This window comes from Filicampus tigris, chromosome 4, assembly GCF_054856515.1.
Source record: "Filicampus tigris isolate MCC_2025a chromosome 4, RoL_Ftig_1.0, whole genome shotgun sequence".
Taxonomy (NCBI): domain Eukaryota; kingdom Metazoa; phylum Chordata; class Actinopteri; order Syngnathiformes; family Syngnathidae; genus Filicampus; species Filicampus tigris.
This window is the reverse complement of record NC_141220.1, coordinates 18,155,710-18,181,372: the sequence shown is the minus strand read 5'-3', so window position 1 is coordinate 18,181,372 and position 25,663 is coordinate 18,155,710. Positions and strand designations below refer to the sequence as shown.

The following is a 25,663-nucleotide window of genomic DNA, read 5'->3' as shown; positions in this document are numbered from 1 at the left end:
GTTCATATGCTGTTTAGCTTGGAGTGTTTTCATGTAGCTGCACCAAATCTTGTCTCCTGAGACTTCAAGGTTGTCTTGTCATCACCTTCCAACTCTTTAAAGTGGAACAGTGTCTTTTCCTAACTCGATGGACGTGTTTAAGCTTCTGGCGGTTCAAGCGTCGTGACACACATACACAAAAGTTGATCTGATAAAGGCACAAAAACATCAGCAAAATGTTAATAGAACTCAATAATGGCTGTGGGGCAAAAATTGTTTTTCTTTCACTCTTGGTACTCATTAAAGTGCTCTCAGGCATGCAATTGTAAATTGGGACCACTGTGGTCAATATGATCATATAAAAAATGAAACAGAGCAAATGGCGTGCACACACAGACATACTGTATGTATTTTCTTCCCTTTGTGTATTCCAGTAAAACGTAAACAATAATCTGCTGCTACCATCGTAAACAATGAGTCTCTCTAACGTCGTGGTCGACTGGTTAGCACGTCTAGTCTCCCTGTGTGGAGTTTGCATGTTCTCCCCGTGCCTGCGTGGGTTTTCTCCGGGTATTCCGGTTTCCTCCCACATTCCAAAAACATGCATGGTAAGTTGATTGGACTCTCTAAATTGCCCCTAGGTGTGAGTGTGAGTGTGGATGTTTGTCTTTGTGTGCCCTGCGATTGGCTGGCAACCAATTCAGGGTGTCCCCCGCCTACTGCCCGAAGACAGCTGAGATCGGCTCCAGCATGCCCCGCGACACTTGTGAGGATAAGTGGTATTGATAATGGATGGATGGATATACATATATATATATGAAGCTACAATGTCAAATCCAAGTCCAAGTTTAATCTGTAATACTCTGAGAACTAAAGACACATACAAAGTCTTGTATAGTGTTTAATTTGCAAACGCTTTGCCAGGTAATGCTGGAGTCTCTTAGGAATCTCTTGTTTTCATATTCTTCGCATCTTCTGGTCCTCTGGTGACCGTTTTGGGGTGACCTTGCTGGATTCTACGTTTGGGGGAATATTAGCAGTCCCACTTGGATCCTCTGGTGCCCCTGCAATCTCCTGATGTTTAACCCTGCACTTCATCGCAGTGGTGCAGTGATTACAGGCCATCCTGAGAAACATCGATTGTCCTGCTCCTCCTAGGCAAGCCCCACACAATGCTGACGAATGAACTCGTGGCTCTGCCAAGTCCAATTAACTGTCAGTGCCGCATCGACGGGCTCCTCCGTTTGTTGAGAGTGAAGAAAAACAAACTTTTAATCAAATTTGCCTCCATCCCCCAGGGTATTTGGGGTTGTAGTTTGCATTCTGCGGCGCTCTCACCCCGCCTGCATTCATGCCACCCTCTCAAGAGGTTCTATTGCATGTTGTGGGCCAGAGATAGCACAGCAACCCGCACCTTTTCTATTATCTCTGACTGATGAATCAGCGAGCATTTTAATCATATACCGCTACATCGTAGGATAACAAGAATGAATGTATTAATTTGCATTTGCATTCCTTAACACGCAGTACAGTGCTCGGCTCTGCAACCCAGAATTACCTTCGTGCATTGTTTATTTTTAGGGGGCGTTTACATCGCTCTCGCACAAACACAGAGTGCATGCCATTGTTTTGAATACCAATAAAACAATTCACTGGTTGATCAATAAAACCAGGTTACAATTTAGCAGAATAGTTTTTTTTAGGTATTAACATCTCCAAAAATCCCCTCTGTTAATTCTCCCAAGGTCGAGATAAACAACTACGTATGCTCTGCTCTCCTGTGATTAGAGTAATGCAGGCATTACAAGCCCCAAAATTCAATTAAATTGTTTGCTTTTGCCACACAGGGAGAAGGAAAAAGACAATCTACTATCTAGTTTGGGCATTACAACTCTCGTTTCCAAATATTGACAAAAGGCACTCTGAGTAATGATGGTCAAACAATCAAAAGTATTAGAACACCTGAAGAAAATATGGATTTGGTCCCCCACCTTTATAGCTAGAAAAGCCCCTGGGAAGAGATGATTTTGGAGTGTGTCTGTGAGAAATTGTGAACAAATGTGAGCATTTGCGAGAGTCCTCACATTCTCTTTAAACCAAAGAAAAGACGGACTAAGCATGGATGGAATTGGATTTTCGCTCATCTGTGTAATCATAACTAACCTGGTCAAGTCCAAACGGACCTCACAGTCCATGATTGACGGACGCCCGTTTTGCTGAAGAGAGACGGGAACGCGACCCAGACTGCTTTGACTGTATATGTACTGCAGGTGGCGGTATGCACCAAAGAGAGAATCATTACTTCCTCAGCAGAGCTGGGCACTTGACCCTTTTTTACTGGTCTGGCCGCCACCCTCCACCCTTGACCTGGGGACCCTTCTGGCCTCGACTCCCCACCCTTATTCATAAAAATTATCACCCCCCGCCCAAGAACCCCATGTCGTATATATGATCTGGTGCATATGTGAAGCTCTTTGATTAAGCCCTTTGATTAAGGGCTATATAAATAAATTTGATTTGACTTGACTTGACTACACATACGTGACAACACCCATGCCGCTGCCAAACTAGTTTGCTTTTGCAGCAGCAACGAGCTGCGTGGTGCATCCTCTCCTCTGTGGGAAACTGTATGTCATCGCAACATCTGACATAATGGACCGATCAGAGCGGCAACAATATCTGATGTGTGCGTGGCATGTGTTGCAGACCTGTCGCCAACAGCACAATGCGTCGGCCATGTGAATCAGTGCGGCAGTTGTCACTCGCGCCGACGCGGGAGTAGAAAGAAGCCTGCTACAACCAAGCCTTTCACTGAGTAGGCTGAGATGAAATTTGGCCGCCTCGTGACCATGTCAAACGCATGAGGGCCGATTAGTGCGCCCCGGACTAAAATCCACTTCCAGCCATGTTTAGACCAGCCAAATTTGTCAGATACCCACCCCCCTCCACAAAAATGAAAATGGGCATCCAGCCGGGCCGGAGGGTCCGACCGGTCCGGCCCCAGACGGACTGCCCAGCTCTGTTCGTCAGGCCGACTAAGAACAGTCAGAAGTAATAAAGTTGCTTTGAATAGAATGACCGTTTTACAGAGAAGTTGTTGTGAGTTAAGTTTTCGATTTCTATTTTTATTTTTGTAAGAATGCGGTTAGAAGATTGCGATTTCATTTCAGAAGATAGCAGTAATACACCAAAAGTTGTTTGCCAACCGCTAAAAGACAGAAGAAGAAGAAGAAAAAGAAGATGAAGAAGAAGAAAAAAAACATTATTTTGTTGAAATGGGTAATTTATTTCGGTTTACACAAGGACTAGGAAGGATTTTAATCCACCAGGATTGTACCTTTGGCAACAATGTGACACAGGGTTCTGTTTAAGGTAAGCAAAACTTTATTAACAGTTAAAGCGGGGTCCCACTTGCAGTTCAATAAATGTAGGTAGGCTATGTGAAATGTCAAATGTATGTGAGTGTAGAGCTGTTTGAGCAGCAAGCCGACAAATTATGATGTGCATACATAGTCACTCCATTTACCATTTTAATCAAATCTGTTCAGATCATGGATGGCTGGATTTTTCATCTGTTGGACCTTTTTTTTCCGGATTAACGATAGACGGACTTTACTTTACTGACAGAAGTGCGGTTAACATAACATGACGGATTGACGATTAAAGTTTGGTTCGTCTTAAAAAATAGATGCATTGTCGGATGACGGACAGGTACCCAGGCTGCTGACGGATGACGAATGACGGACCGGCAAACTTTAGGAAAATGCCCACCTCTGGAAATGAGCCTTCCCAAACGGGATTGAAGCACACAATTTATACTCATTTATCTCAGTACTTTTGTCGTAAAGGTAACTCGCCGGAGTTATTTGCACATATCAGCAGCTTATCATGTCCTATTGTGCATGTGCAATTAAGGGAGACATTTCAGTTCAGTTGAAATTAAGAAGCCCCCTTTCTGAGGTATTTCAATTGAAAGTCTTCACTTTGTGATTATCTTGCTTTTTTTCCGGGCATAGTCGTTTTAAAGAAACGGATGACAGAATCGCCCCCAACCAGACAGCACAAAAAGAGGTTTAAGGTCTGCGGATCGATATCACCAGCGCTCGCGTGGACTCTCAAACAGGATTGCACGTGAATCTACTTTCTTACATCGTTTCCTTGTTTAGTTTAATCAAAAGTGACCAGTGATTACACGTATTGATGTGTTGTTTTAGTATTTTGGACACTCTTCCTCCCCTGCTTGTAATCAATCACAATTGAAGGCTCATGCTGACAGTCGCTGCAACCTTGCGTCTTTTTCCCAGATGACTCCATTCATTTGTTTGACGCCTCTTTAATGTAACTACAGTATGTTTGCAACCTCTCTCGCTCTTGCTCTCTCTGTCCCGCATCCACGCGCATAAAGCTCCATAAGTTTACTTCGCTTTGACTTTGAGACTCGAGCAAGAATTATTCATAAGCTGCGTGAGTTTTAGATGAGCAAAAATGAAGCCGCTTTCAGAGCCAGCAGTTCATTTGACATGAACGCCAGGATTTCCTAATTTTTTTTGTTGGGTAGGAGTCTCAAAAGATTCCATTTTATCCTGGAGAGATGAGCATGTCGAAAAAAAAGACAAAGAAAAATGGATACATCTTTCTGTTTCTGTCCTTTTGTACCATGCAGCTATCGACTGTATCTATCTATCCGTAGTCCATCCCTGTAGCATATTGACTGTTCATTTTCCTTTGTATTTTAATGTATGCTTGTTAGAACACATTTGTAGTATTTCAGCTGATTTTTTCCTGACAGTGTGTGATTTAAAATTTCCGGAATAATATATACACTTCCACAGCAAACAGTGTCAGCCCACGGATGCCACCGAAACATCCTTATCATTTCACTTTTCTCAGACGATGTAATATACTGTAATTTGGCACTCGTGGTGCCCGGGCATGCAGGAACTCAACCCAAGAATTTATGACTTTATAATGATCATTTGCATAATGTGATATCATTAAAAAGCAATTATCGCCTAATTTTTGTACGCCCATGTCTCTGTGTTGTTTGGAGTAATTTAGTATATTGGGGCGCTCCAGCTAAATTGCATGCGTGCTCAGTTTGAGGGACACGTCTATCACCTGTGGCACATGGCAGGTACATTTATTGGTTTGGGTAAGGAAAAAAATTCAAAAGCAGCTTGCTAGCATAGAGGCAAACAACAGCACTAACCACTGACATCAGTGTACATTTGGAAATATTCTGTGATTATGCGAGTCCATTGGGCTTTAGTACAATTGTGAGAGGTAAATAAGCAAAAAACAATGCAATGGCAACACAACAGTCTCTTCTGTGATGTTTGACAATTTACAATTCCCCCAGGAGAGTACAGACCTTATGGCGTTAGATTGATGCCACAATTACGTCAGCATAATGTCAAATATCGCGTGTATGTAATGTGAAATACCGCGTACAAAAGCACGTTTTGTACATTCAAAAATTTGTTTCGCGTGTACAAAACCGTCCACATGCACGCACAAGACTGTTTTTCAAGGTTGCTTCTTCTCTACTACGCGTACGCTGATTCACACTTGCGATGCAGGCATTATGATTGTGCCACAATTTTTAACCAATCAGGAGTCGGACAGTAGGGCTAATTCTGATTGTCTGTTTACTATCCAACTGTAACTAAGAAGTGGAGAGAAACTGAGGGGGAAAAAGCAACTGACGGTGTCTCAAGGGACAATAGCGTTAAACCAAACAAAGATACTTTGAAAAAGTATATTTTTGAATTATAGTATCAACCACAACAATATGCCATACATACCCTTCCATTGACTGTTTGAGTTTGAGGATTCCCGGATCGGTCGTACTTACTGCTGTCAAATGCGACTGTTGTTTCAGCGCATTCAATGGACACACCCACTCTGATCATCTTGATTATTCATTTTGAAGCCTCATTTTATATACAGTACTTGTCATTTTTTTAATCATTCACATTGGCAGGGTTGTAAACAATTTAGAAGGCATTTATGTTCACTATGTTCACAAAGACTTTAATATGGGTTCTTTCTTAGTACATGTACCAACCCTCCACAAAGTTAAAACAGTTTTGCATACTCCTGATCATTCTTAGCTTCTTCTGAGGTAACTGACTAAATAAACACCCATATATCTGTGTGTTTTCCCAAATCTTACTATGTTTATGTAGATAAATTCCAAAGTCCTTTCACATGGTTGTTTGTGGCATAGCTAATGACCACAAAGTAACTTCCTGAGCGTTCTTTGACTTTCTCATGCCGCTGCTGGGGGTGCCCCAATCGACATTCCATGAATGAACATCAGTCTGTGCGCTTTGACCGGGCCCCTTGTCATTGACTGCTAATGCCTTGTGGCACAATTGGCTCCATGCTAATTACAATTGATAATTGAAAAAAGGAAATCAATGTGTGCAACCTGGGAGTGGTAAGAGTTGGTTTTATCAGGTTGACATTGTTTTTTTGAGCTGTGTGTGGCGCAGCACAAACATGACTTTATTTATTGCATTGCAGTGACTGTGTACTGGTGTGCCTGGTGGAGATAAACCTTTATTCCTCTCTCAAGGCTTTTTGCTTGCTGTTATATTAAACGAAAGCAAAAGGTCTCAGCAGGACCTGGCGGGTTATACAATAAAAAGAAAAGTGTGACACTCAGTTGAACAATATGATGATCCAGACGCTTTTATGAGCTGTGCGAGGTTCTGCAGAACGAGCGCCTTGTTTACTGCGTGAGAATGTCTTTTCACACTCTGCTCGTGTTGTTACAAAAAAAAAAAAAAAGAGGTTTTATTTGAAATACGATAAAGTTGTTTGGCATAACGCCTGCAAAGATGCTGCCTGGTCACACTCGGTAGCCCTGTTGACCCAGCTGAGGATGTACTGCAGAGGATCTGACAGGCACCTGCAACCCCTGCATTGATCCGCGCCTCACATTCTGAATACAACTCGGACCAAACAATCAACTCCACTTTGCGATAGCAGCCAGCTCAGACTTCTTTAATCAGAAATGTGTCGTCCTCAAATGAGTTAAGTTATTTAGTCATCACTTTTAACAATCCGGATAATCAACCGTCACATCCTGTTTCTACCCTTCCAGGTGTAAGGCTCTATCAAGGAGCCAGGACGCACGTTTGGACTAAAGTGTCTGGGCAATTTGTGTTCGGAGCTTCTCCTCCGTATGTTGTTAACTTGGCCCTGTGCTCATCAGTCCTCAGAGGGGAAGGAAATGCACAGGGCCTCGCAGAAGATGAATTAAGGCAGGACAAATAACAACAGAAGCTGCAAGCGGGGCACTTCTCCAATCTAGCAGAACCACCCCTATGACTATTGACAGGTTTTTATGTATGCTTTCCAAATGCATTTGTCAAGCTAACAGTGACATGTCCCAGCTGTAGTCTTGTTCTGTTTACTTACTGCGGCTAATATCAAAACCTTAAATGACCGCAGTATTCGTAATCATTTGAATGCTTCACGCATGGCAAAAGGTGCTTATGATCCAAAACTTATATTGAAGTAAACAATGCTGGACTTATGGCTGCTTTTGAATTTGAATTTGATTAAAATATGCTTACTTCTATGTTTTTTTGACAAACGCCCCTAAACAACCTTTACCATAAGTCAGGGGTTTTCAAGGTGGGGTCTCCTCGGTGAACATTAAATTGTTATTGCTGTTATTGCTTTGGTGGTGCTTGTTTGTGCTAGTGTCACCTTGGGCATAAAAAGAGAGTATTGGGTTACTTTGAATTTGGTTCAACAGTTTAAAGACAGATTTAAATATGGTCCTAAAAATAAATCTCTGTTTGAAATTTGGCATAATTAATTTGGCACCAAAATGATGCGCACCATGCACAATGCTGCTTTTCTTATTAATGTCCAAACATTGGGCCTGATTGAAACTTGTGAATTCAAAATTCTTAAGACTCTACGTGAAATTGACAACAACTAGAATCACAGAAAGACTCTTCAAGACTCTTCTATCATAATAAGTAAAGTTTTCTGAAGGAAACAAGTGCCCATTCAAATAATTAAAATATCCTAAATGCTCTCTTGTGATAGTAAAGAAAGGGTGCCATCCTACCTCAAATAAACTCCCTACCCCGTGATAATAGCTATATTTAATGTAACCATTAAATAAACCCGATGTTCTGTCTGGATTTCCCAAAGAGGAATAAATAGCTACAACTAATAAAAAATGAACCAGATCGTTTGCCCTGTACAGTATCCGCAGCTATTATAGCCATAAATGTAACCAAAGTGAGATAAATGTATGACTTTGCACAATAATCGTCACTTTCCCCGTCGCACCATGTCCCATGGACTCTTCACATTATTAGTCTGCATGATTTATTTCGCGTGCTGTGATGAATGGATAAATGTTGAAGAATTGTAGTGGACGTCCCTGCCGCGTTACAAATGGCTCATTGTCAAAAGTGTGTATAATGTGGTGTCAGCTGAATTGTGAGCAGATATGTCATTGTTCCTATAAAAAAGATGAATGTTAAGTATTTTAGAGTGGAGAGTCTGCCTCACCATGGTAAAGTCATATAGTCTTACGGGCAATCAGTAAATATAGCGGCTCACTAAGAGTTACTACTAACTTTTTGTGGTAGGCCACCACTAATGACCACTTTTACATTATAAAAGAGTGGATACTAAAACAGATTAATTGGGGTTTTGTTCAATTTACGCGTAAATCAAAGGAATATTGCAGCTATGAAAAAAACTGAAATGAAGAGTAAAAAGTTGTAGCCATGACAAAAACGTAACATCAAAAGTAGTATTTGTCAGAGAATAGGGTTGGAATATTGTGAGCAGTCAGTGTCACAATATTCACACCAACTACAAACATAACAATCCGAGACTGAATGCTGACGTCTTACATGAGAGACTTGCTTTTTTATACATATAGGACAACTTTTGGTAAATGTCAATTTTTTTTTACAAATCGATCCTATTGTTCATTCCACATGTGCGTGTGCTTTTTTTCAAATTACTGTCCCATCTAAAGTGTTGAAAATGGCTTGCTCTCTTAGACGATGCAACATGTACGGTTGAAAATGCATGCCGTTTTTGAGGTCTCCTGAAAAGTGAGTCGACTCGATGCCAGCATTATTTTTAAGGCGGTATTCTTCAATATTGCAACTTTATTCTAATACTAGAGGATGCAATTTCTGGAGAAATTGCGTGTGAAGGCGAAGGAAGCTGAATGGAAACTGTGGAATGCGTTGGAATGAAGTTGAATGAAGTAGAATGAAGTAAAATGACCTTGAAAAAAATCAGAAGGGCAACAAGAAAAGAGGAAGTAAGGAAACAATGAAAGGTGGAAGTCAGGTGAAAAAGAAGGAAAACAAAGAATGATGGAATCAAAGGAAGGGAGGAAGCAAGGAACCAAGATAGCAAGGAAAACAAGCAAGAAAGAAAACAAAGTAAGAATACAAAATAGTAGAAAGGAAAGGATGAGGCGAAGAAATGAGGAAGAAAGGACACTAGGAAGCAAGGAAGGAAGGAACCTGGGGATGAAAAATCGGGGTGTCTCAATACTTTTGAACAACATGGCCGCTTGTCAGGTTCACACAAAGTGAGACATTAGTAAACGACGCACACAATGAGGAGAGAAGACACTCGGCACGATATTGTCTTTTTTCTTGCAAGGAGAGCGCATGGAAGTGTACTATTACAGTTCCTAAAAACCCTCTACCCGGCTCCTACGCTTCCTCTCTTTTTATTTTCTTAGGAGGCCCTGATTACAAAGGTGTTCCAGCTCTAAGGGAAATGGGAGCGAAAGAAGCTGGAATACTCTGAAATTGTTTTGTCTATGTTTGTGTGCGTGTGTGTGAGCCATTAACATACATAACATATGTGGAAGCAAAGCACATCAAGCAAGTTTGGCCTAGATATGGAAAAAGCTAAAGCTAATAAGCTAAGATAATAAAGCTAACAAGCCTAATAATAATAATCCAACACATGAATCATGATATACATTATTATTCTTACACCGCTTCATTAGGGACACCTGGGGATGAAAAATCGGGGTGTCCCAATACTTTGAACAACATGGCCGCTTCATTCGGGACATCTGGGGATGAAAAATCGGGGTGTCCCAATACTTTTGAACAAAATGGCCGCTTTATTAGGGAGACCTGGGGATGAAAAATCGGGGTGTCCCAATACTTTTGAACAACATGGCCGCTTCATTAGTAACACATGAGGAAGAAAATTCTGAGTGTCCCAATACTTTTGAACAACATGCCCAAGATGGCTGCCGCACTGGGGAGACCTCGGGGTGAGTATCCCCAGTCTAGGTAATGTCCCTGCCCAAGATGGCCGCCGCACTGGGGAGACCTCGGGGTGAGTATCCCCAGTCTAGCTAATGTCCCTGCCCAAGATGGCCGCCGCACTGGGGAGACCTCGGGGTGAGTATCCCCACTCTAGCTAATGTCCCTGCCCAAGATGTCTGCCGCACTGGGGAGACCAAGGGGCAATAACACTGGTCCACTGGAAATGAATGGTGAATTTCTCTGGGTTTTTTAAGTGTGAATGAGTTGAATGTGTGGAAAGTAGGAATTTTGGGGGTGTTGAAAAGCTGAATGTGGGATGAATGAGTTGGATGATTTGAATTTGTGGAAATTGGAATGGTGTAAATGCGAAAAGGTAAATCTGCCATTGGAAATGAATGGTGAATAGTTGAATTTTTGTGGGGTTTTCAAGTGTGAATGAGTTGAATGTGTGGGAAATAGGAATTTGGGGTGTGTTGAAAAGCTTGAACAATATGAGTCGAATGAGATGAATGTTGTGAATTTCAAATTGGAATGATGTAAATGGGAAATGTTGAATATGGCAATGGGAATGAATGGTGGAATTTTGTGGGGTTTTTACGGGTGAATAAGTTGAATTTTTGGGAAGTAGGAATTGTGGGTTTGTTGAAAATCTTTTCCATTGTGAGTTGAATGAGTTGAATCTTGTGAATTTGAAATTGGAATGGTGGAAATGAGGAAATGTTGAAAGTGCCATTGGAAATGAATGGGTTTTTTGGGGGTGAAAAATGGGAAATATTGGGGAAACGGGATTTACCACCCCGGAAGGCATGAATTTTCTGAATGTTTTGAAACTTGAATGAAGTGAATCGGGTGAAAAATGTTGAAGGAGTCGGACGCCAAAAAAAGTGGAGTGGAATAATAATAATAAACTCTAGGAATAACATCTGTGCGAAGGCCTTCGCCTTCACACAACTACTGGAGGTTAAGCGGTACTCGATCTATGCGGTTTCGACGTTACGACGCCTAGTCTTTTCCACCATTTTGTTTCCAGCCCCATAGTGTGTGTCTGTAAAAAAAAAAGAAAGCAGGATCTACTTGTGATGCTGGCCCAGCCAAGATGACGATGGAAACAAAGCCGGATATCATCAAAAGGTCGGAGAAAGGAGAAACGCCGACAAACATTGGATGTTTATTTAGAGACTTAGGGTGTATTAAAGGGATCATTTCAATTCACGCGGAAATTCGGGTTACGTCGCCGGCGTAGGAACAGAACTCACTCATAACCCGAGGATCTTCTGTGCTTCGACTTTGACTCACTTTATTTTAGAGAACCATTTTCTTCTGTTTTTTGTTTTTTTAAATAACAGTTTGCTTTGTCATGCATAGACTAAGAAATCACTGATGGACACACTGCATGTTGTAAAAGTATACATTTTTATGTAACAAATAAGTGTAGTATAAAGGGATGTTACAGCAGCCATTTTTCATGTTTTCTGTTTTCCGAGTGTATTCTACAAAAGACAGAAATAATTACATATCACATGTTCATCTAATGGTGAGCGAAGACGTTTATGCTGTACTGTAAATGAGGCGTAAAAAGCTCTCAGTGTTTCTTACTCAACCGGCAACGATGTGTGTTAATAATAGTTATGAGGCAGCGAGTCAATTGTGACAATGTGTTTTTCTTCTTAAATGATACACATTATGATTTTTTTGTCCTCAATTTAAAACCCAGGTATCTAAATAACAACAAAATGCTCCAAAGATTAATAATTATAATTTATCAGCTTGTTTTTAGGGCGCCAGTGAGTGGGCCTTATCTCACAAATGTACGCTGTGGCCAACTGCTTGATTGTAATTTGCAGAAGCGGAGCCCAGGCTGTAGAAAAATAGAGAGCACCTGTAAAGACAATAAACAAATTTTGACTGCTGTTCAAACACCACAGTACACAGTGTGCATGTAGCACATACACTCCGGCTGGTGCTTGAAATTGACTCTGGGTCTTGACGTTGTTCCGCTTTTCTTACATCCGCTGCGTTTTCATTCTAACATGACTCAGCCATTCATAACCTGGAATCAATTTGTGCGAAGCATTTCACAAGTTGTGTATAAAGGGTTCAAAAGACAGCAAAGCTTTTCCACAGTGAAAGCTTTTATTAACAATTCAAGGCAATAAGTAGCCCTCCCGGTCTACCTGGCAAAACTCTGTCAACATCAAAGTAATACATCCTGTCAAAAGGACAGACCTTCGCAGTAAAAGCAAGCATATAATAACATGGTTTCACTACACTTTCTGGGGCCACATGTTGGCTTATTTAGCAGCCGCATTCGATAAACACGCGCAAAACTGAAAGTTCTGAGTGGCAGCCATTTAAGAAAGAAGGCTATAGAGTCATCAGTGAAGTTCAAAGTGATGTTGAAAGTTCATCTATCGACTCGGTCGTCATTTATGTTTATTTCCCTCCGTTTTTGTATGTAAAGCTGCAGTTATTCTCTGTAAAATTCTCTTGAGATTCCAATGTATGTCGTGCAGACGCTGCAACAACCTTGCAGACAACTTTCCCAAACACCTTGCTTTTAAAGGGTTTGACTCGTCCATTTTGGCTTGAGCTTTGAGAGGCTTCTGGTGACTTTCCGTGGCACCTCCTTATTATGGAGTGTCAATCAGCGTGTGCTCAGGAGGCCACGCTGAGGAGAACTTGTGAGCAAAGTCAGCCGCTGGAAGTTGTTTGTTTTTAATCCCACTGCAGCCGGTCACTCATCATGCCGACTCTTGAGCGCACTTCAAAGCTCGGCACCGGCGCCGTGGCTTTCTCAGCCTGCGCTTTGGCCGCCACCTTCAAAAGTTTGCCATTGGCTTCTTCCTCACAATGCAATCTGTTTTGTTCCAGCCAAGAAGATTATACCGAGCACCTTGGGATTGTTCTTCTCCCCTGTATGTGAGGTTATCCGCATCCTTACTCTTATACAATATGAGCTCTGAGAGTCCAATGCGGCTTGTGTAAGTGTCTGCTCGTTAGGTAGCCTGACCCCTGGGCTCCGTGCAGTTAATGGATCGGATCTGGTTTCAGACGCGGCGTGAGACTTGTTGCCGGCGCAAAACAACTCACTTGGGGCAAATCGTCACGTTACTCAATTTAGCCGCGCTCCCCAGTAGCTGATGTCCTCACGCTCTTGTCCTCTGTTTGCTTGCTGCACATCAGCCCTGACTTCTAAATTACAGTTAACTGCTGTCAATGCGGGCAAAGTGAGAGATGCCTGGGCAAAGTTGGATAATGGGCTTTGCTCTGTGTGTGCCAAGGCTTCCAACTGCAAGCCACTGACACTTTACAACTCCAAATGGTAACACTGGTTGAGCTCATAAGCAGCAGAAGAGTACACAATGCAATTTTGCGTGATCGCCTACAAGTGTTTGAGTGGTGCAAATGTAATATAGTTCTGCACTTTAAAGCGGAGTCTAGAAGCTGACAATGAAGTTAATAATCCGTCTGATCATTAGTATCTGTTTGTGGGAGGGAGTGCCAAGCGGGCCACCGAATACACACAAATGAATCAAACAACTGGACGTGACCCACTTTTGAAGCTCTCAAGGTGGTTCGCTTCAAGTGTGAATACAAACCACAGCCGATCCGCACCAACTACACGATACATGCGCCTTTTGGGCCTCAAAGCGGGAGTCAACCCAAACATATTCTTTTCAAGAATATGTTCTATGCAAGCCCACTAGTTGGCACAAGGCATTCTGATAAATATTGCGGTTGTGGAATAAGAGTAAATCCACTCATTTTTAGCCATCTCTGGCGGTGGCCATTTTGTCAGTTCTGTCGACTGAAAATGACATCACAACTACTCAGGGCTCAGGTAACGACCAATCACGGCTGACCTGTTTTCTGAAGCTGAGCCGTGATTGGTCGTTACCTGAGCTCTGAGTAGTTGTGATGTCATTTTCAGTCGACAGAAATGACAAAATGGCCGCCCCCACAGATGGCTAAAAATGAGTGGATTTTGCTGCTTTAACTTATATTGCACAAAGTCAATATTAATCAGCATGTCGTGTTTCAACTAGTGAGCCTGCTCGGAACACATTCTCGAATAAAACTATGTTTGGGTTGATTTCCGCTTTAACAAGACAATGTAGCCTGGCATAGTGGGAAAAAATAGCCCATAGTTAATGTACTTAAGTTCACACTTGATCTTCTGTTTAGCCACGCTGCAGCCATCATGTTGTGGGTCAGAGCACGCAGAGTACCTCGTCTCCTTCAGGTTACTACACGTATTAGCTGCAGCGCGTCACAAAATAACTGCATGGAATTAGCTGCTCTTGACACTCACAATTATTTTGCAGCTCTAATAACAACAGAAATATGCAGAGCAGGAACGCAGCATGTAGGAATGAAATGTTTCCCCCTATTTACGGGTCCATGGTCTGCGTGCCGCCCTTGTCATTCCTGTCCAATGGAAGCACACGTGTCGATGTGTTTCCAGAATGAAGTACAGTAATACGATCCGCACCAAACAAAAAACATGAAGTCCACTTTTGGTCCGGACCAATTAAGCGGACCAAAGCACTTTTCTGGTGTGAATACACGCTGAAACTATGGTTGCTTTTATTGATCTTAGCCAGGTCTACCAGTTTAGGTGTATTTGAAGGGCCAATACCATCCTAGCAGCCCCCTAGCCCTCTCTTTTTAGAGAATTGCCATGACTGCCATCGGAAAGGTGATTGGCCTTTTCTAAGAAGACAGAGTCTAATACCTTACACCTGCGATCGTTCTTACCATCATCTGTGAAACTGCACTCCATATATCATGATGACAACTATGTGTTCCTTGTATTTTATGTCTTTATGAAACTTGTTTTTTGTTTTTTTTCATTTCATTCATTTCTTTGTTTGATTATGCTGCATTGTTGCAAACCAAATTGCCCCCTGGGGACAATAAAGCTCTTGTTCTGCTGAGTGAAATATGGCCTCGTTATCTGACATGCACAGAGTCACGCTCACTATTATTATGCTTGCTGTGTATAACAATTTTTATTTTTGAGTTCATAAAAATAAGCAAAATCCACTAATGTAAGAGATAATGGTGCCGATTTTGCATTATGGTGATAATGGCGTACTCAACAATTTACATGTTTTCAACAGAACAAACCAAGAAAAATATGCACTTAAAATACTCCTTCAATCTTGTCCCGACGTCCTGTCTTTTTTCAACGGACTCGACCTTTAGGGAACCATTTATGCAGCACATGAGGCCATGCAGGAGCAGATTTATGTTCACTCAATACAACCCGTGAGCCACGCCGCCTCTTGTCGACGCGGCCGCAGCGTCCACGACGGCTGAGCGGCAAGTTTGACGACCACCCTCTGGGCGGGCCTGCCTGTATCCGTGAAGGGAATGATCATCTTCCTGCTGTGTGCCTGGAAAAACAAGCTTGGTTGGCAGCCACGAAATAGGCTTCATTGAGCTTCCATGTTGGCCGATCACACCTCTGGCAAAGTGAACATACAAGACACGGGCTCCTTAGCCTGCGGGCAATCAAGAGCGTAATATTCACCTAACAGGCTGCAGCGAACAGGCCTCAAACTGTGGTTTTTATGGAGAGCAATCGAGCAGGTGTTGATGGAGATACATCAGGCCATACCAATCACTTAAATCAGCACTCCACTCTCTCAAGAACAATTAGGTCTGCAAGCAACTTGCGCTGTGGGCCAATTGCTCTTCACATAAAAAATGGCTGTTTATTTAACATTGAAGGATTAGCTCTTTGCTTGCAGTTTGTGGGATTATTGAGTGCCTCTAAACACACCTGTCACTTGCGCAGTGTGAGAATGTGCTTGTTTTACACCACTCCCTCAGGCCCCACTTGGTCATGTCATCGGGCTATTTACTTGAGCCCACACGAATTGCAATTTTTAAGAGTGTCAATATAACAGTGCAGTTGCAAGAGCCAAGAGTGCGATTAAGGGAGATGAATGTTGTCTCATTCAGGTATTGTCTTCACAATTACTTCAATGAAATACAATTAGTTTAGCTAAGTTGCAAAAGCTAACACTTGACCATCAATGCATTTTTGTCAATAGTGACTAATTTATATTTAAGATTTGAACAGCTGGGACATGTGGGTTGCCTACTTGAAGGCTCAGTTAAGGTTACATTTGCGATTAAAGTTTTGATACATTAGTATATAGTCACTGAAAGTAGTGGAAAATAAGCAGTCAGTATCCACTTTGCAGCTATGACTTCTTTAACGCTTCTGGGAAGACATTCTACAAATTTTGCAGTGGGTCTTTGTAAAATTCGTTGATGTTGGAACAGAGAGCCGGCCTGTCTCTCTTCTGGTGCATCCCAATGGTGTTTGATTGCGTCCGCACCATACTTCTCTTATGGGCCTCACTTTGTTCACTGGGAACAGAAAAAAAAGCTATTCCCATATTGTTACTACCCAAGTTGGAAGCTAACATTTTTGTCCATGTCTTGCTAATGAATGGAATCAAAGGGAGAGTTTTCAGTTTTGAAAACACTAGCAACATTTGAATGCCGCTTCACTCACTTCACTAATTATTTTTCTCTTTGTGTCCTATGATTGGCTGGCTATTAGTCCAGGGTGTATAATCTCAACATAGTAAAACTAACTTGGCTCCAACTGGGACAAGCGCTGTGGAAAATGGATTCAAGTTTTGCAGAATTTGTATTACTTTGTTGCCAATGCTTTGCAACGTCACCCATTAAAATGCTGGTGCATTTTTTTTTTCCTAGTGAGTCTAATGCCACATGTGTGTTTCTGCAGGTTGCGAGAGTGACTTTTGGGGACCTCATTGCAACAATCGTTGCCAGTGCCAAAATGGGGCTAAGTGCAACCCCATCACAGGGGCATGTGTCTGCACTGATGGCTACCAAGGATGGCGTTGTGAGGAGCTCTGTGAGCCGGGTTACTACGGTAAGGCTTGCCAACTGCCGTGCCAGTGTCTCAATGGAGCCACCTGCGACCACGAAACTGGAGAGTGCATCTGCGCACCGGGCTACATGGGCGCCTTGTGAGTAGCAATGACATTTGACGCGGTCTGCGACTTCAGTTGAAATCTGCAGCAGTTTTTACGTGTCTGACTGTTGACTTGTGCGGTTTGCAGCTGTGGAGAACGCTGCCCCTACGGCAGTCACGGGCCGCAGTGTGAGCAAGGCTGCCCCTGTCAGAATGGAGGCACATGTCACCACATCACTGGGGATTGTTCGTGCCGTGCAGGGTGGACGGTAGGTCCCGTGAATTAACTCTGGAAAATGTTCATCAATCATTTTACAGTATGTTATGACCTTTATGACATAGTTTTCGTGATTATACTTAAGTATACACACTGAGGGTTCTATTTTGTTAGACCGGCGCACGTTCGCGCAGCGTAAAAACTGCCGTATATCTTCATTTTCGTGCCGGGGCAAGTCTAGTTTACAGTGTTTGGGAATTTGGCAGACAATGCTGTGCTTTTCTTGGTGTTCCGACCGACCGCGGGTGATTTCTATTACACTCCCCCGGTGCACCTGACGATTTGGTGACAGAAAATATCCTAGGTATTAGACCAGTATGTCTAAGTGTCGTAAGATTACGATGGATTTGATTGAAGCGCAGGAAGATGGATTCTGAGCTTCTCATACGTTTGTGGTGGATTTCACCACATTTCATTCATAAATATGACAAAAGTGTGCATCAATCCGTCTGAATCTTTGTAGAAATTAATCGAACAAGTTATTATTTTTATCATCTTTCACTCATTCGGTGCCAGACGATGTTCTCAAATGGGAAGCGTCGGTGTAGGCCAACAGAAAAATTACATTCCAACATCCATATCGCTTTCGAAACAAATAACTAAACATATCCCAAACTAACAGGCCTTTCCACCACCCTCTTTCCCACAAGGTTAGTGGGGACTGGAGGCTGCGGGTCCACTGCCTTGGTCTCCCCCACTTCCAGTTATAAAACAAGCTCTTGTGCTCAGTATCCACACTGAGTAGGGGACAAGCTCATTTCTGTAGATCCCTTGCCTGACATGCTCCACATTTCAATACAAACATGCCACACTATCATGTGCCCTAGATGAATTTCCCATGAGGGATAATGAATTACTTTATTTTAACGCTTATAGAACTTTACATAACTTGAAATGTTACATCAACTTGCTAAGGGACTACAGATGGAAACTATCCTATGCCCTTAATCTGTCATAATAACATACAAATGTTAATCAATATGTCTCTTTTTAGATAAATCAATTAACAAAATAAGCGCTATAGAAATTGAATGGATGGCTATTTAAATATTGACAGTACTATCATTACCTTTCTTTGCTTGGAGACATCACATGATTCTATGACTGAGATATGTTTCCAAATATGCATCCATTATCCATACCGCTTCTCCTCACAAGGGTTGCGGGGCATGCTGGAGCCTATCCCAGCTGTCTTCCGGCAGTAGGCGAGGGACACCCTGAATTGGTTGCCAGCCAATCGCAGGGCACACAGACACAAACACAGACACACTCACAATCACACCTAGGGGCAACTTAGAGAGTCCAATCAACCTACGACCTCTGAACTGTGAAGCGGACAACGTGCTAACCAGGCGCACACCGTGCCGCCCTGTTTCCAAATATGATTTTTATTTTTTTGCCCATAAAGTGCTACTAAATGTCAACTTATGTATCTTTTACAACTAAATTATTTTGACAAAAAGAACTGAAATAGCATGCTCACAGTAATAATGTGTAGACTATATAGCATATGAATCATGTGTAATATGAATATTTAATAATATATGACAGGCTTCGAACCAACGGTGTTCGCCTTCATCCTTAAATGAAATATTACTTATAATTATCTTGATGTGGATCATAATAAAAGGTCGACATACTGCACTAAAATCAATTATGTACTAATACAGTAATGGCTACAATCACACTCAGGTGCCAAGGTAAGATAACACGAATTAGGATCATCATGAATCATCATGAGGTCATCCCTCTGTCTGTGGATTATACCTACACATCATATTTCATCAAATCATTTTAAATAATGCCACCTAGTCACAAACCATACAACATTTTACATCATTCCATTAAGCATTAAAGCATTCCAGCACTGGCATCTGTTGATGCTGCAGGAATACAGCAAAAGTTATTATGCATTTATATGCAAATTCAATGCCAGAAGTTCCATCCATCCATCCATTATCTATACCGCTTATCCTCACAAGGGTCGCGGGGCATGCTGGAGCCTATCCCAGCTGTCTTCGGGCAGTAGGCGGGGGACACCCTGAATTGGTTGCCAGCCAATCGCAGGGCACACAAAGACAAACATCCGCACTCACAATCACACCTAGGGGCAATTTAGACAGTCCGATCAACTTCAGAAGTTACACATTTTCAAAATATAAAATTTCCTCAAAGTGTTGAATATGAAATTATATACCAAATTAATCATCCCTGCATGGAACAAACATGAATAGTCTCTCTATAATGTCTCTCATATGGTTCTGTTCTTCACAGGGCTCTGTTTGTGGTCAGCTGTGCCCACTTGGCAAGTACGGCACCAACTGTAGTAAAGACTGTTCCTGCCGCAATGGCGGCCTGTGTGACCACATCACAGGCCAGTGCCAGTGTGCAGCTGGCTTCAGCGGTCGCAGGTACCACCGTGACACGCCGAACAGCTTAATATAACGCACAAATGATACAATGTGATGCTTATTATGCTCACTTTGCATATAGGTTAGACAATGGGATAATATATTGATATTCCGCGCAAAGAGTGACAGTTTCACACTGACAATTACACACCCTGTAAAGTTCCTCCTGACCTATTCTCTTTGTTGACTTCCTAATGAGGCACCAACCTGTTATTTTAAAAGAGAACGGAAACGCTTGAATAAGTCCATTCTCAAGTGAAATAAGTTGTTATAAAAAAAAGCCATTACTCTATTTCAAGGTGAGCTGGACGCGTCCAATAGTGTTGTAAATGTTTAATTAATCTCGTACTTCAAACTGAGCGGTCAGGATTTCATGTCTCCAGCCTTCATCTTCCTCTACTCCCAACTTGTCCATTGATCTCACGGTGGGCTACATGCTGTTTGGGCTCTGGTCATTAATTATAAGTAATGGGTTTTTATTAAAGTCTCATTGAAATCCACACATCTTTTTAGTTCCCCGTGTCTGCCGGAGGAGCCTAGAGCATCTTGGCTTTATTACTTCAGCTCAGGCAATTGTCTCACTGATGGGAACCTTGTCAAGCTCTTTATTTTACCTTATTATTTTTTGCCAAATTGCGCTCATTCGTTTTGTCGGAGATGAGTGAATTAACCTGCTAGGAATAGTCTGACCCAGCCTATCATAAAGAGACATACAGTATGATGGTAGACATCCACACACCTCTTGAGGTACGCCTGCCAGAGGTGGCAGTTCTCTAAGTTATGTAAATACAAGCATAAAGTAAATCTGAAGTTGTCACTTTTAAGTTCCAAGTAAGTGCCAAGTTAAGTCATTGCTTCATAAGTCATAAGTGAGTCACACAATCTTGCTCAGTTGCAATATGTCTAGGTTCGCACCGTAGGGAAATGCGACCCAGATCAGATTTTTTTTTTGCCTGTATGCAACCTGTATGTGTTTTTGTTTATGCATTTGTTTATGATCCAATTTTTTCAAATCCGACCTGGGACGCTTTCATATGATGTCCTAGATTGGATACGTATCCGATTTTTTGCAATGCCACCACAGTATGAACGGCCATGTCGCATATATGCGTCCTTGACGTCATCATGTGCTACGCAAAGGCGGGGACACAGACTGCTCGATTGTCCGTGAATCAGCAAAGTTGTTTTGAGAAACGGTATTGGCTTTATATTTAACTTCAATTTAATCCCACTTGAAAGATGAATCGTAAAGTGGACATTTGTGGTGATAGTAGTAGCCACGTAGACGATAACGACGTGACGTCACCTTTAGTAACATCTCCATGAAATGAGATCGAAAAGCCACGCCTCATTCACCCAAAATACTGTATTTCTAGCTCCTCTGGAGATATGAGATAGTAAAAATATAGGTCTGTGGCCCCTACACACTGGACCACATTTACTTCCGTAAATACCACGTTGCGAGTGATGTTGTCTCTTCTTCTGCACATGCGGGCCACTTTCGGGACAAATCTCTTCACACACTCGACGGACTGAGCTCCCATTTAATATGTGATGTAAACGCTTACACAAAAAAAAAATTCTCCATAGAATCCGAGCATAAGACATGCAGTGTGAACTTAGCCAAAATATTCGCGCATTAGCCACTTTGTATTCACTGTTTGTACCTGCGCTGGTTAGCAACACATTCAAATTTCACATTTTTAATGGTACCAAACCAGTCTGCGTATTGTCTATTACTTTAATGTCTTCTCAATTGAATGCATAACCAACAGGAAGCTTAGTTAATGTTTGAGCGGCTATTGGTTAGCTAAACTGTGAAGTCAACATAGCTTATCTGTCTTTGTGAGTTTTGTAGTGAGGGGTAAAAAGTAAGATGTCGCAGTCATTGTGTCTCTTATCTTTGAGTTGTAATTTTTGCATTTTGCAAAAAACATTGTCCTTATATCCTTATATCTTATATCCACTCCATCCATGATAGTCTACTGGTGGGGTGCTTAGGTGTTTACACACTCCCCCCAAAAAGCTGACTTTTCTTTCAAAAGCAAAACAAATAGCAAACTGCCTAGAAAAACAGGCAAGACTTGCCAAGTCATGTAGTTTAAGTCTAATTCAAGTTGTGTGTCAAGTCAAGTTGAGTCTTCCATATGTTTCAGCCAAGCAAGTCCTAAGTCCTAAATTTAGCAACTTAAGTCCTACTTAAGTCAAGTCATGGGACCCCCACCTATCACACCTTCCAAATCAATAGACATCTTCACAAAAATGATCACACTCAGTTTTGATCGACACTGTCAGAAAGATATTCATTTAAAAATATGTAGTTTGCAGTCATATCGACTTTCATACTAACTAGCTATTTGAATCGAAAATGTTCAGCCCAGTCAGGAGTTATTATTAGACCAGAGCATTCAAACACACTTTTACTTTACTACATTTATGTCTGGAATAAAGACACACTCATGTTTAGCAGTGATAATGGTTACAAATTCCAAGCCCTGCAGAGACATTGAAGTGCTAGCCACTTACTACAGGGAGTTGCTTTGGACCATTTTTCCCCACAACAATATGAATGAAACATTCATTACTGTATTTAAACGTCTAAGCGACTGTTCATAAATTCCACTTAAAGATTGATTTCAACTCTGAGGCAGTAGCAAACTAAACTTTTGCAACAAACAACAGGCTACAGCTTTAATTTCCAATTACTTATTCAGCTTTCCTTTTAGGGAAAATATGTTTTAAAATATTGTACAAAATCCGGTCACTTTAATCATCAAGCAGGCCGTTTCTTGGCAAAGTGCTTTTTGATTCATTGTTATGCAGTCATTTGTTGTGCTCTTATTTGTTTCTATGCGATGATGTTATGGTCATATTTTATATATTTTTGGGTTACCCAGACACAAAGCACATTTCTGATTGGTGTGTAGTGATATGAAAAGTTTGGAAAACTGCCATTTCAGTATGTGAGCTTATAGTCATTGGTCTTGCAGTATTATAACACTCATAAATGTATTCAAGTTTTTTTCTCATTTTACAGAGTAGCTTTAAAGTAAATAGCATCTGAAGTTAGCGTCACTTAAGAAAGGCTCTATCTCTTCTGTGTACAGGTGTCAGGACGACTGTCCTGTGGGCACTTACGGCCCGCAGTGTAACCAAAAGTGCGAGTGTCAAAATGGAGCCAAGTGCCACCACATCAATGGAGCCTGTCTGTGTGAAACTGGTTTTAAAGGGCCCAATTGCCAGGAGAGATTCTGTCCCCCGGGACTTTATGGCCTTATCTGTGACAAGTACTGCCCCTGTAATGTCACCAACACTGTGAGGTAAGTGAATGGCAGAGATGGCGAGTCATTTGGCTTGACTTGAGTCAGACTCGAGTTGTTATTTTTAGGACATGCGACTTGCTTGCCAAAAACATGGCATTGACTTACTTGCATTGACTTGGGACTTGCTATCTTAGTGACTCGATTTGACTTGGACTTGAACTACATCTTGTTTATAGGTTTAAATCTGCATTTTAACACCGTTTGTCTTTTTAGGGAGGAAAGAAAGCAAGAAAAGAAAGATTAATGAATACGTTTGTTCCTGAAGTTGACAAAAATAGGATACAGGTAAAAAATAAGTAGAAAAAGTGATTGTGGACATTTAAATACAGCTGATTAACGTAACTAGGGGTGGGATAGTTTGTGAAAACTGTCCGAACGTTTCGTTTTGACTGTGTTGTTTCTTTTCGCATCGTCATGGAAAAGTTCTCCCACGCCCTCTATTTAACGAGGTGAAGTGCTGTGCACTTCGAAAGTAGCTTCTATTCATTAAAACCTGGACACCGTAGACACCAGTGTCACTGACATGTTGCTAGCGGTTAATTGTGGAGAGAAAAAAATGCGGGGACGTCTTTGGATTCAAGGATGATCGTTTTGATGAAACCGGGAAAAAAGCAATAAGCAACATGCAGGGGTTGAAACTTGAAGATGAGAGCGGCTACATGTATATGTTTCATCTATCTGATGCATATAAGAAGCTCTGTGAACATTAGCTCGACAGTTAAACTCACCAATCACTGGTCAAATACTTCGTCAGTTCTGCATTTAATTGAGAAGCCATAAAGCGATAGATTAAGCACAAACACTTTAATCTTGAAACTTTACCGTTTAAAACCCAGGTCGTTATTTAAGCATAGACATCGATACATAGAGTCTAACGTACAGCACTAATCGTTACAGTCTATGCAGAGTGCTTTTCTGGTGTGTGCGTACCCGCCATATTTGATGTGGCAGCGCCCCCGTAAACTAATGCACGTCAACCCCACTCAACTTGAAAAAGTGACAACCTACAAAGTGCACAAAGTTCATGCCTTTCATTCACCCATTTACACACAGTAATTAGATTTGGGTAACAGATTGGCACCTGAAACAACATATGTAATTTTTAAATCCAATGTTTACACCCTCATTCAGCATATTGTGCCACTCCTAGAAAGGTTAGTATGAAAAAATAACATGCATTCTTCTATAAAAAAAATAAATAATAAAAGTGTAAACATTCATTTTACAAGTTAATTGTTTTTCATTTCATTTTTGAGATGTAAATGTTCATTACATTTTTCGAGATACAATACTTTTTGTAGTAGGATCAGTGAAAAAAAAAATTTTCACTCCAACATATGTTTTATTGACCACGATTTAATGTCTTGACTTACGACTTGCTTGAACTAAGTAATAACTTGAAATTTGGTGGCGACTGGACTTCACTTGCTTGATTTCTTTTCCGCAGTGACTTGGGTCTTGCTTGAGACTTGAAGGTAACGTTGACTCGAGACTTACTTGTGACTTGGACATATGTGACATACTCCCACCTCTGGTGAATGGCCTTCAAATAAGGACTAGTCTTCAACTTCAATTTCTGCCTCATTTTTAGCTCTAAGCACCCCTCATTCTGAAGTCTGAACACCTCTCGGCCGTGTCACCCAGTTAGCTTTTCATTGTGACCTCCGCTTCATTCATAATTTCTAAGCATTCATAGTTAATGCCGTGTTAATGCTCTGATTCTGGCTGCATAGAAGTCACCAGTGTGAAGGAAGAGTGAAGGGGAAAAGGCGACATCTCATTCATTTCAAATAAGCACACATGCACATACACACACGCACATGCTCTCAAACACACACACGCACACAATCACTATGGATACATCATGATGATACTGAGCATCTGTACTCGTACTCTTGAAATTGCCCTGATACTACGACATATGATACCACCAACGTTTCTTGAAGTCAATGTGTACTTGCTTCAATTTTTTTATTAAAGTTTACAATAAAAAAAATACTAAATAGAAATCATTACACGTTGTAAATTTCAGCAAATACATTGCCTCCTTGTGTAAAAGTCCACTAGCTTAATGCTAACACATAAAGACGTATTAACAAATAACATCAATGTTGCAGGGTAAACCTTAAAATAATGAATACTTGAATGTAAACAGCGCAGCAACAAATACAGGAAAAAACGATATAGCAATACTCACAGACATATATTCTTCCTATTTTGCGAAAACGATTTGTATTACTGCTGCTTTCCCATAATGTTCTTCTTTGTACCTTTACATCAGATCTATGTGTATTATCTGCATGCAAGTGTAATAGGAATATTTCATGTGATATTTGGGTGAAATGTATTCCCTGTTCAATACAAGTTTTCATTTTGTTTTTAAACAATATTTGATTATGTATGAAAACTGTTATATTTTC

General features: G+C 41.3%; 1 protein-coding gene across 12 annotated transcripts in view; it reads left to right on the top strand.

Moving 5' to 3' along the window:
- Positions 1–25,663, top strand: part of megf11 (multiple EGF-like-domains 11) — a 108,764-nt gene that overhangs the window by 48,942 nt on the left and 34,159 nt on the right. For all 12 annotated transcript variants that reach the window (XM_086028286.1, XM_086028283.1, XM_086028284.1 and 9 more), the window contains 4 exons: positions 17,041–17,287; positions 17,381–17,501; positions 19,784–19,920; positions 23,028–23,240. In XM_086028286.1, the coding sequence (XP_085884412.1) occupies positions 17,041–17,287; positions 17,381–17,501; positions 19,784–19,920; positions 23,028–23,240 (718 nt within the window). The remainder of the gene's footprint in view (positions 1–17,040; positions 17,288–17,380; positions 17,502–19,783; positions 19,921–23,027; positions 23,241–25,663) is intronic.